At 39.7% G+C, this 12,358-nt stretch overlaps 1 protein-coding gene and 1 long non-coding RNA gene across 2 annotated transcripts in view; one reads left to right on the top strand and one right to left on the bottom strand.

Moving 5' to 3' along the window:
* SPTY2D1 (SPT2 chromatin protein domain containing 1) overlaps positions 1–6,005 on the top strand; it is a 31,056-nt gene extending 25,051 nt beyond the window's left edge. The window contains 3 exon segments of the mRNA XM_004391377.2: positions 18–258; positions 3,185–3,262; positions 4,244–6,005. Of these exon segments, the coding sequence (XP_004391434.1) occupies positions 18–258; positions 3,185–3,262; positions 4,244–4,337 (413 nt within the window). The 3' untranslated portion in view covers positions 4,338–6,005.
* Positions 6,006–9,612: 3,607 nt separating this feature from the next.
* On the bottom strand, positions 9,613–10,448 carry LOC111821798 (uncharacterized). Its single transcript, XR_002825148.1, has 2 exons — positions 10,411–10,448; positions 9,613–9,734 (listed from the first exon to the last, which is right to left on the bottom strand). It is a non-coding gene; the product is annotated as an uncharacterized LOC111821798 (long non-coding RNA).
* Positions 10,449–12,358: the final 1,910 nt, after the last annotated feature.

Here is a 12,358-nt window from a genome sequence, read left to right as displayed (position 1 = left end):
TAAAATTCTAAAACCTTATAAGATTTTAATATTTCATAGCAAACAGAACAAAATGCTCTTATAAATAATGGCTTTTCTATTCTTAGGTCCTCAAAGGCTCCCCTTCTCTTCTGGTTACAAAAGGCAGCGAGAATATGACGAGGAAGATGATGATGATGAATACGACTCAGAAATGGAAGATTTCATTGAAGATGAAGGAGAACCTCAGGAAGAAATATCCAAGCACATTCGAGAAATTTTTGGCTATGACCGAAACAAGTAAGGCTAAAGAATAGATAAATATGATATACTTTTTATTTTGAACAATTCATGTTTTGGGGGAGAACTAAACATTAATAGTATAGGCATTGAATAAAATTCATAATTAGGAGCCCCTGATGGTGCAGTGGTTAAAGCACTCGGCTGCTAACCAAAAGGTCAGCGGTTCAAACTCACCAGTCACTCCTCAGAAGAAAGACGTGGCAGTCTGCTTCCGTAAATATTTACAGCCTTGGAAATCCTGTGGGGCAATTCTACTGTGTCCCATAGGGTCGATATGAGTTGGAATTGACAGCAATGGGTTAGATGGTTGTTACTTTAAATAGAGTTACTCTTTGGCACTTAATAGTTAAAAATTAGTTCAGAATTGTGTGTTTATTTATTTGCATGAGGGCCAAAAATACCCCTTTTTAATTGCTGTCCTTATAAAATGTGTATTTAATGAGTGAAGCAGCTTAGTATAGTAGAAATAGATTGCTTTCGAAGTGAGATGGCCATCCACATTTGAAAGTTCATCTCATTTGACACCGTGCTTTTCCTTGTGTAGAAAGCTTTGCAACTCAAAAATGTGGTTCCCTGAACAGCAGTATGGAACTAGCAGCATTGACATCACCTGGGAGCTTGTTAGAAATGCTGAATCTACTGAATCCAAGCTGCTTTATAAGGTCTCCAGGTGTTCATATGCACATTAAAGTTTGAGAAGCACTGGTGTAGAGGAGCCTTGTTGGTGCATTGGTTAAGAGTTCAGGCTGTTAACCTAAAGGTCAGCAGTTCAGATCCACCAGGCTGCTCCTTGGAAACCCTATGGGGCAGTTCTACTCTGTCCTCTAGGGTTGCTATGAGTCAGAATTGACTCGACAGCAACGGTTTGGTTTGGTGTGGTGTAGAGGAAAGGAGCCCTGGTGACGCAGTGATTAAGCACTCGGCTGCTAACCATAAGGTCGGCAGTTCAAACCCACCAGCTGCTCTGTGGGAGACAGATGTGGCAGCCTGCTTCCGTAAATATTTACAGCCTTGGAAATCCTGTGGGGCAGTTCTACTTTGTCCTATACGGTCGCTATGAGTCAGCACCCACTTGATGGCAGTGGGTTTGGTCTGGTTGATGCAGAGGAAAGATCAGGGTTTGAACTGAAGTTACACCACTTACTAGCTGGGTAAACTTGAGTAGACTACTTTTAAAATGACATTTGGAAGGATGAAATGAGATGGTGTATATGTAAAAGAAAACAGACCTATCACAGTGCGTATCAGCCAGTAATTGCTATCTCCTTAGAAGCCTGTGGAAACCCTGGTGGCATAGTGGTTAAGTGCTACAGCTACTAGGCTACTAACCAAAAGGTCGGCAGTTCAAATCCACCAGGCGCTCCTTGGAAACTCTATGGGGCAGTTCTACTCTGTCCTATAGGGTTGCTATGAGTTGGAATCAACTCGACGGCAGCGGGTCTGGTTTTTTGGTTAGAACCCTGTGGATGTAAGAAACACCATCATTTCCTTTTAATTTTTTTAGGACATTTAGCAGAGCAGAAGGAAGAACTTGATTAAAAATCAGGTCTAAAAATCTAATCTGAGCATTATCACTGACTATATGTTCTTGGTCAAGCCATTAACCTCTTCTTCAGTCTCCTCTCGTAAAGTCATGATGTCATGAAGCTCAAATGAGACTAATATATACAAAATAATTTTTATGTATATTGTGCTTTTGGGATTTTAGTATAAATTATCAGGTACCTATCAGTGAGTTGAGTAAGCATTGTTGGACTGGCACCTTCATCAACGTTTGATTCAACAGTAGTTACCTTCTGGGAGAAATATGGACCCATTTAACTTGTCTTTACTTTAGGAACCTACCACAACCCATCTTCCGACTCCCTCACTCCCTGCCTAGCAAGAAGGAGTAATCTGAAATGTATGCTTGATTTAGTTGTAAAGGAGATGTTGATTTTAAAAATGGCTGTTTAGTGCTTCTGTTCTACCTCCTAAGGAGCCCTGGTAGTGCAGTGGTTAAGCACTCAACTGCTAACTGAAGGGTCAGCTGTTTGAACCCACCAGCTGATCCACAGGAGAAAGATGTGGCAGTCTGTTTCCATAAAAGATTGATAGCCTTGGAAACCCGGTGGGGGCAGGTCTACTCTGTCCTGTAGGGTCACTATGAGTCAGAATCAACTCTATACCAACGGGTTTGATTTTTTTTGTTTTTGTTTTTGGTTCTACCTTCTAGTTTATTATGTAGTGCCTGGGGCCTTTAAAGCTTGCAAGTGGCCATCCTAGGTACAACTGGTCTCTATTTACCTGGAGCAACAGAGGAAGAGAGTCAGGAGTAGGTTGAAGAAATGAAATGTGTAGCTAACTGCCTCCATGAACAACTGCCTCTTTTGCCATGAGACCAGAAGAACTGGATGGTGCCCAGCTACCATTACTCAATGTTTTGATCAAAGATTCGATAGAAGAATCCTGGTCAAAAGGGGAATAATGCAGAATGGAATTTCAGATTCTCATAGAATCCAGCTTTTCTGGATCCATGGAGGCTGGGTAAACCCCTGAAACTATTGTCCTGAGATAATCTTTAAACTTCAGAAGTATCCTCTGATGCCTTCTTTAAATCAAACAATAGTTTAGCTTAATTAGTAAAGAATGGCATCAAATTGACAACAGCAACTGGAAAGGTTAGATAGGAAGCTGAAGAAGCAGTGAGTTTCCTGTTAACAGGGGAGGAACAATTCAAAACAGGAGGGTGAGAATGGTTGCACAACTTGAAGAATGTAATCGGTGTCACTAAATTGTGCATATAGAAATTGTTGAACTGGTATACGTTACTGTGTATTCTGAACAGCAACAAAAATAAAAAATGAAACAAAAAGAATAGGAGGCTGTAGTTCCTTTAGAAAGCTAAATTTTTGTTCTTTTACAACTCATTTCCTATTATCAGATACAAAGATGAAAGTGATTATGCCTTACGTTACATGGAGAGTAGTTGGAAAGAGCAGCAAAAGGAAGAGGCAAAGAGGTAAGCGTAAAACTTAACACATTTGTTAAGTTTGAAATGTCCTAAATTTTTTTTTCTGCTTGTTGCTTCAATTGCACCATTGGGAGCAGAAGCTTTGGGGCACACAGATCTTGCCTGCAAACCTGCTTACTTGCTGTGAGGCCTTTAGTCAAATTCTTTAGCCTTTTAAAATCTGTTTTCTTATTCATACAATGAGGATATACTGTTTTTACTCATTGAGGTATGGTGAGGATTAAGACAATGTTTACAAGTTGCCTAGTGCAGTGCCTCACACGGAGTAGGCACACAGTAAATGCTAGGGGCCACCCCTGCTCCGGTTTTAGCATGTTCTTGCTTTTATTCCCTCATCCTTAATTCCCTTTCTGCATTAGACACATCTCAATTCTGCTAACCTGTAACACCACTGGCCTCAGGGACCTACCTGATGGGAGTATGTTAAATTCCCTCTGATTTCCTTTTTAGCAACCTCATAATAAACTAGTAAGTTCCTGGGTAGGGATAAATAATAAGTGATTGTTTTGTTTATAGTGTTAACTTGGTAAAATAATTCACCTCAGACTAAGCCCAGAATACTAAATTCCTTTCTCTACCCTGCTCTCCCTCCAGTAAGTAGATAAAATATCAACTAAGTATTAGGAAGAGCAGAGAGGCCCAAATGTATGTTATTTTATTCATTGAATAAATGTGTTACTTATTTAAAGCTGTTGAGATGAACAATTTATATTTTTTTACCTTAGTGGAAATATGACATTGCTTTTGGTTTTGTGTGAGGTCTTTTTTCCACTACAGTTTGGGTCAGTGGCCCCTGGTAAAAAAGATCTTAGCTAATCTTTTCCAGCAGTAAAACCTTGCCTTAGTTATTTTGAGCACATCAGCAAATTCCATGCGAGTTCCCAGCTGAAACCTCATTCTTGCTTTTCAAAGAAAGTGGCAATCTCCCGTGTATTGACAAATGTCTTTTTTTTTTTTTTTTTTTGACAGCTTAAGACTAGGTATGCAAGAGGACTTAGAAGAAATGAGACGTGAAGAAGAAGAAATGAAATGTCGAAAGGCGAAGAAGCTGAGGAGGCGTTAGCTGCCGCTTTTATCTATTTTTGTGACATTCTGGAGACACTCTGCTGTGGAATTCCTGCCTTCAGACTGAGGAAGCCCCCTATCATTTTAAATTTATACTTGGGTACTCAAGGAGAAGGAATGCATACTGTTGTTTGCAGGCTGTCATTTGAGCACAAAGTATTTTTAAAATACTTTGCAGGGTGAAATCTGTAATGTGGATGATATAATGCCCATTGAATGTTCTTATGAAGTTAACTGTTCACAGATGCCAGCCTTGATCCTGATGAGCTATGCACTCTAACGTGGGGCTGCTCACAAGTCAGCCAATCTTCTGTTGTTCCTTTGCTACTTTAAAAGGGATTGCCGCTTGACTTGTGTAATTCTTCTGATATGAGTAGGGCACTGCCCAGCTCCCAATTAAACTTACTGTTTTTTTATGAGGAACCTGGCCCTTCTATGAATGTTGCCAGCAATAGTGACCTGTCCTGATCTATACGTTTGGATTGAGAACTTGAAAATGTAGAGTAGGCTTTATAATTATCATATGGACGTCATCCCTGTGACTTTGAAGTAAAAGAATAAATTATATTCTGCATTATTCATGGATTTGATGTGGAACATTCTTAATCACTAATATAGGTGATAAAGCAATTAACAATTTTTCCCAGTTAAAATACAAGTTATACTATTTAGTATAAGAATATTCTTTTCCAAGTTTTCCTTTCAGATTTACTGTTACTGTGTTGGCTGTGTAAGATAGACAAGGTCACCATGCTGATTGATTTTTCTCTAAAAAAAATCCATTTTTGTATTGAAGAAAACATTATATTCAAACATTAGATTTGGAAGAGTAATAGTTTAAAAAATAAGCTACATATGAGATGCCCGTCTTGCCTACCCCTTTCTACCCCATCATAAAGATATTTTGGAATCCCAAGGTGCCCTTATACCTCTTGATGTTAATGACTTCTCATTTTTATCTTAAATTCCTTAGCAAATAGTAATGGCAAAAAACCAAAAACTAAATTCGTGTGAATCAAGAGCACCACCTTCTCTTTTTGCCCATATTGCACTTTTATTTCAAACTATGCACTGTGAAGAGATTTTCCTGGGTAGAAAAGGATTTTAAAGAATGTTCCTCATTACTGTGGAACTTTCTTCATTCTCACTCTTCTTTGAGTCATGTTTATAGGCTTGGTATCTCTTGAGTCTCAAGTCTAAGCAATTCCAATCAGCCTGACCTCGTCTCATGGAAAGTTAGCAAAAGAAAATGAGATAATATGATGCTAGAGGGTATTTGTCCTTGACTAAGTTTGTAGAATAGTTCTATAATAAACTTTGTGGCTATGTTAAGCCATTGGAACGTGGGAATTAGGAGGTAGAAGGGGTTGTCCTACGAAGAATCCTTAGTTTTCAACAGGTCCAAAACTTCTTTTTGTGTACTGGCAGCTCCTGGGTTACGAACGTCCAACTTACAAAAGTTGGACAACTCATACTTGCCCTTGAATGTTAATGTCAGTTTGGCCTCACTCTGAAACTACTGAACGAACACCCTACTCGTATAAATTCTTCATCACAATCACCTTCACTTGCTGCATGTGCAGCTTTTAAATCATTGAAGTTTTGAGCCTTTTCTTGCACTAAACCAAAAAACATAACAAAACCTGTTGCCATCGAGTTGATTCCAACTCATAGTGACCCTATAGGACAAAGCAGAACTGCCCCATAGGGTTTCCAAGGAGCATTGGTGGATTCGAACTGCCTTTTGGTTAGCAGCTGAATACTTAACCACTACGCCACCAGGGCTCCAAAAAGTAAGGCTAAATAAGAACCATGTGCACCTGTTCCAACTTACCTACAAATCTGACTTCCTTAAACACAGTTGGGAACTGATCTTGTTTGTAACCCGGGGACTGTCTGTATACCTTTTTACCCACGAAGCCTTTATTTTTCAAGTTTGGGTATTATAAATTACCATTGTTAGCCTTCTTTCATGGGACCACGTAAGCCAGTCCTTTCAGATTCTAATTGTGAATTGAGTTCAGATTTTGAAAGTACAAGGATTTAATTTTGAAGTTTGAAGCTGACTCCTGTGAAGTGTCATCACGAGAATCACCCTTTCTAATTCCACACGTAACTGTTACACTGGTGGCAGAAAATCATAGTGGCTGCTTGTCACCCATCTTAAATACCTTAAATGAAATTGATTTAAATGTAATATGATGTTCCATGTAATAAAGTAAGAGGTTTGGAACATTATTTCCTTTGCTGTCATTTATGTGCTTTATTTCCCCCTTCAAAAGTTTTTTTTCTTGTATATATTTTTTAATATTCAGACTTTGGAATCTATAATTACAATCATGTGATTGTCATAGCTGAAAGATTTGTGGTGGCTTAAAATTTACTAGCACTTTAATCAATAATATTGTGCAGCTGATTTGTATAGAAAGGCACCACTGTGCTATATTAAAGTTACAGAACTTGATAGGAAGGTTGTGTCCTTTATGTCCATAACTTCTGAATGCACTTCTTGTATAACACAGATGTTGATCTTAATATTCCCCCTGTATCAACATCATAAAAGGACACGTCCATAACTAAAAAACAGCAAAGTCCTGAGCAAGCCATTTAAATTAATCTTGGCCTTGTTTCCAAATCCTGTCTTCCATGTTGTTCTGCACTTTCTGACCACTCTTAAAAAAGTTCACAAGCCTTTGAAGAAACTGGAATAGCTGTTACTAAGGTTTACAAATTAAGTGCTTGATTTTTAATGTATCTTCCACTGTTTTGATTTCAGATTTTCTTTAGTCAGTATTTGAAGATGTGCCTTTTATTGGGTAGTGTTAAATTATGAATGTAGAAATGTTATTTCACGATTGTAGTAATGTTACATGATCATGGGTGCAGCATTCTCTAACACAAATGATGTGAAAGGAGTTTTCATAAAACTCGTATGGCTCTGATTGCACAGTCCCACTTGCTTTTGATGTTGCTATGTCAAAGCAAGGGCACTTTCTTTTAAGGCTACTTTCATAACTTGTCTTTGTATTTTCTCTAAATTATAAATGCAGTTATGTCCATTTGGAGGCCAGGGTACGTCATAGGCAGCCGTACATATGTGGCGTGAGAAGGTTCAAAGACTATTAACAACATAAAAAAGTTTATGGGAACTCAGAATTCATTTTTTAATGTAGCCCCCAAGATTTTCTCCAAGAAATATTGTTTTGCAGTTTGTAACTTAAAAGCAGCTATTGGTACCTTTCTGAATATAGCAGAAGACCAAAACATGTTTGGAAAGAGAATATATGAAGAGAGTCTGGTTGTTTTATTTTCAGTGTGCTGAATGTATTAGACTACTATTTTGTGAGTAGATGTGATGAAATAAATATTCAGGTATTTAGTGTATGATTAAGGATGAAATACAGATTTCTTTGGAGTTACTAAATCTATCATGTCTTTTTACAAATGGACAAATCAAGTTAAAAAAACTTTTACATAGCTTAGCTTGTTTACTGGTGCTGTTGACCTGCAGAAGAACCTACTTTTGCATATACAGGTGAAAGTTTTGCAATTTATGTATATAAGAAATTGTAGGCATTAAAAATATTTTATTGATATTTTCACTGGTTTGCATTTATTTACCAAAACTTGAGATATTCCTTATCTCATCCCCCTGAACATTTTTCTAGCTAGAAATCCCAGTAGACTCATCAGACTTCAGAGATGGGGTTTGCCTTTTACTCCTCTGTTCATTCTCTTACACATTTCGTATCTGCTGAGCCCCAGCGACTGCTTCCTCTTCCCGCACCAGCTTAGAGAAATGTTATCAGACACACAGGAGAACTATTAGGTGGACAGAGCAACAGACTTAACTTTGTGGCCCAAATTCTGGAGATATACTCAGGGAACTGGAGGGAGGAACCAGAGCTGTGTATACGGTTACTCTGGTCAAAAAATTGAGCAGGTTCTGATCCCCTGTAATAAGAGCCTGAGATGGCTGAGAAGATGAGTCATTAGAGATATATATGAGGCAAGTGGGCACAGCCATGCAAAGAATGTAGGTACTTACCTCACTGGAATGTGCTGGGTCTAGGTTATGTAAGAAGTATCATAAGACATGCTAGTATCCTAGATTTAGAAATTAGTTTTGCTTGTGGATTTCAAAATTCACTTTTCTCTCCATAAAAAAAGGGTTATCCATTCCGTGCAAAGAGCCTTTTAGGAATAGTTCAGCTAACATCTACCAAATAGCTACCAACTATTTCTGTGTAACCAAAAGATCTACTTTGCTGGTAGGAGTGTACTTCTCTTGAACAATGGAGCTATTGGTCCTCCCCAAGCAGCTAAAGAATGGGAAGTTTTATATATTTTAAAAGTATTTATAGTTAGGGTTTGTTTTGTTCTTTTTTAGGGTTTGAAAGCTCCAAACCACCTTTGAGTGCTACTTCTGCTTATTAGGGTACAGACCCCACATCAGTTGCACAAGTCTTATACTTAGGTTCCTCCTAGGTCTCATAAACTCAATAAAAACTGAATCGTTGAGGGCTGAGCAGTTAGCTTTTGTTTCTACACATGCTGCCTGCATTAGCAACAGTCATTGCTAAGAGAATCATCAGGCAACTTCTTGGCTATTCAGGTGAGGAAGACACTGAGCCAAGAGACAGCAGATCTTGGAGATCTCACAGACTCTCTTGTTTGGCTCTTCCTTGGCATGTAAAAGCATGCAAAGGAGAAGTCCTGGATTTTAATCTTGACTCAGCAACCCAGAGCTGTATGGGTTGGCAAGATCCTTAAGCCTCTCAACTTCATTTTTTTCCACTGGTAAAATGAGGCTAATACCCAGCTCAGAAGGTTACTGTAAGGATTAAAATAATGTATGCTTTAGGACCTAGCATCCAATATTAAAATGAGGTATAAACTTTGGGTTCTTAGAAATAGCAGTGAGGAGGCCACAGAGAAGTACCACCAAAGAACAGGCTTAGAGTTGCTGTAATCTCACCTTTCTGTAACATTTATTTTACCTCTGGACCCTGGATCCTAGACCCAAGAGAAAGGCATTACTTGGTAAATAGGTCTAAATAATGCTACATAATTTCAATCCTTAAGGACACAGACTAGAGGACAGTTATGAACTAGGTATCTTAGTTATAATGCCCATCTTAGAGACTATGAAAACAGTGGACCCAATCACCTCCACTCCATCCTGACTACCTCCCACCCTTCAATTCCCTGCTACGAGCTAACAGAATACTGATGTCTTCATCTGTCTTAGTGCGGTAACTTTTTACATAAAATATGACAAAATAATGTGCAATTGCTTTATGCGAAACCAACAACAGGAACTGTACAGCTGGTCAGGTTAGCTTCAGAGCTGCATTACTTCACCAGGATCATCTTTGCATATTTCCACCGGGTTCTAGGGGAAAAAAAGTGTATCAGGTGGGTCTTGCCTAGTGGTTGCTTAGATATGGGGTTGAAGCAATTGTCGTCCTTGCCAAGGGAAGGTGGGGGTGGCTGTCTCATCTACTGCCTCCAATCCCAACTGTCAGAGGGGCTTAGTACTATGGGAGCTGACAAGAGGCAGGGGAAAGACAAACATTCCAAAGTCTAACAGGAGGAGAGAGGAAAGAGTTCTCTGCCACCAGAACCCTTTTAGAGACCAGTGTTTACTCAGCGAGGGAGAGTTAAGTTGGGTTCTTGGTGTTTGAGTCAGGAAATGGTATTGAAGTTTAGCACACAAAATCTCCTATTAGCACGACAGAGACTAGATGGCCCATGCTAGATGGCTCTGACTCTGGGCCTGAAATATCCTTTCTCCAGTTTATTCGAAAGAAACTGAGAAGTTAAGGAAGAGTAAAGGCACTTGGGAAAATATCTATAAAAGATCATATGAAAGAAAGCAGGAACTCTCCCAACTAAGTAGATTGTGATTAACAGAAGTAGGTAAGCTGCAATAACTTTTTTTTTTTTTTTAAATGAAGAGTATTTGTTCTCAAGTTACTGGAATTGAATTTTCATGCTTAGTTCATTTGTTTATCTGGGGGAATACATTTCAAAATAGGAACGGAGAACGAAGTGGGAAGTACACTTACCCCTCCCGGGGGATACTTATATCCCTTCCACATCGTTCCTGCAATGAGAAGCATCCATAAGACGACAATCATTGTGGGGCTTCTTGCTCAGCTGGTGGTATATGCAGGGGCAAATGGGTGGTTCTAGAAGGTATGGTATTCTACTCCCTGAGTCCTGGGAACTGGGCTGTCTTTATTAGAGACCAGATGGTGGATGGCCCAGCATGACAGCTCCTGGCTGAGCAGCTTCGTGGTCTTATCTGAACTGAAATGGCTCCCCATGGCCATTTTGGGAGACAGCACTCAGACACCAATTGTGACATCAGTCCATGACCTTGGGGACCCAGTTTTGAGCAGCTATGAGATGGCTGGCCAGGAATGACAGGTGGGCTGGGGCTAAAGAGCCCTTATCAGAAGGGACCTGTTCTCTGGTGACTCTATGTGGTTAGGAACTAGCTTGCATCACACTTTTATTAACTCATCACCTGCCAAAATGTTTGATTACTGTCTTCATGCCACCAGATGCATAAAATACTGCTATGCAAAAAAAAGAAAAAAGAAAAAAAGAACTGGATTAACTGGGAGGATTAACCAGCTACGAGCAATTACTTTATGTGCTATTGTTAGGCCGTTCAAAGAAGAAAAATCTTGCATTTTGTGAAATGGCACAGTTAAACCTTATCATGCAGGGTAAGCCTCCTCACAACTTCCTTGAGAAGGAGAAGGAAGATGGGCTGTTTACTATGTTCATTTCACAGCTGGAGAAACTGAGGCACAGAAGAGCTAAGCAGTTTGGCCAAGATCACACAAAGTAGCAGTAACTTAGCTCAACAAGAGCACAGTGCCTCCACCCACATCCCCACCCTCACAGAGGTCTGACTGCTTTGGGACAGTGCTCTCACAGAAATTCTGGGCAGACGGAGAAAAAAAGACCAACCATCAAGCCGTGCTCTGAGCATACCTGGCACTGGGGCTTGGCACCCCTGCTTTCTGGAGTAGCTTCCCAGACAATCTTCTGCTTCTGTAATCAGTATGTTATTAAGACTCTCAGAGCTAAGTTTCTCTGACACTGAGAACAGCTGTGAGCAAGCAAGCCTGAATGAAATGAAGAGTAATGCAAGAAACCCAGGAGATGGTTTAGTAAAAGGGATGCTGCCATTAACGTTTCCTTTTGGTAGGGTGGTTTCATGAAGTGAGAGTGAGATTTTAAGCCCAGAGATCTACATTTGCATCCTAGCTTCACCACCAAGCTGGTTTGTGTCACCTTGGGTAAATAGTTGAGGTCACTGTCACCAGTAAATCTTTGTCTACTGGTTCATTATTTTGTTTAGCTAAGTTAGCATTCACTAACTGCTAATTGTCAAACTTTGCATTAAATGCTTTACATGAATTCCCAAATACAAAAATAGCAAAGGATATCTCCCATTTTACAGGTGAAGAAACTGAGGTTCAGAGATTAAACTTGCCCAAGGTTACACAGCTATTAAGTTGCGAAGTTAGGACTTGAACACAAGTTCATGTTAACTCCAGGTCTGGAATCTGCCAAAAGAGGTGTGTCATAGATTGAATTGTGTCCCCCCAAAATATGTCTACTTGGCTAGGTCATGATTCCCAGTACTGTGTGCCTGTCCACCATTTTGTCATCTGATGTGATCTTCCTATGTGTTGTAAATCCTAACTCTATGATGTTAATGAGGCAGGATTAGAGGCAGTTATGTTGATGATGCAGGACTCAATCTACAAGATTAGGTTGTGGCTTAAATCAATCTCTTGAGATATAAAAGAGAAAAGCAAGCAGAGAGACGGGGGCGGGGGCGGGGGAGGAACCTCATACCACCAAGAAAGAAGCACCAGACAGGCATAGCACGTCCTTTGGACCCAGGGTCCCTGTGCTGAGAAGCTCCTTGACCAGGGGAAGATTGATGACAAGGACCTTCTCCAAGAGCCAACAGAGAGAGAAAGCCTTCCC

Source organism: Trichechus manatus, unplaced genomic scaffold (genome assembly GCF_000243295.1).
Source record: "Trichechus manatus latirostris isolate Lorelei unplaced genomic scaffold, TriManLat1.0 scaffold00006, whole genome shotgun sequence".
NCBI classification, from domain to species: domain Eukaryota; kingdom Metazoa; phylum Chordata; class Mammalia; order Sirenia; family Trichechidae; genus Trichechus; species Trichechus manatus.
The sequence above is the reverse complement of the archived record's forward strand: the minus strand, read 5'-3'. Positions and strand labels throughout refer to the sequence as shown.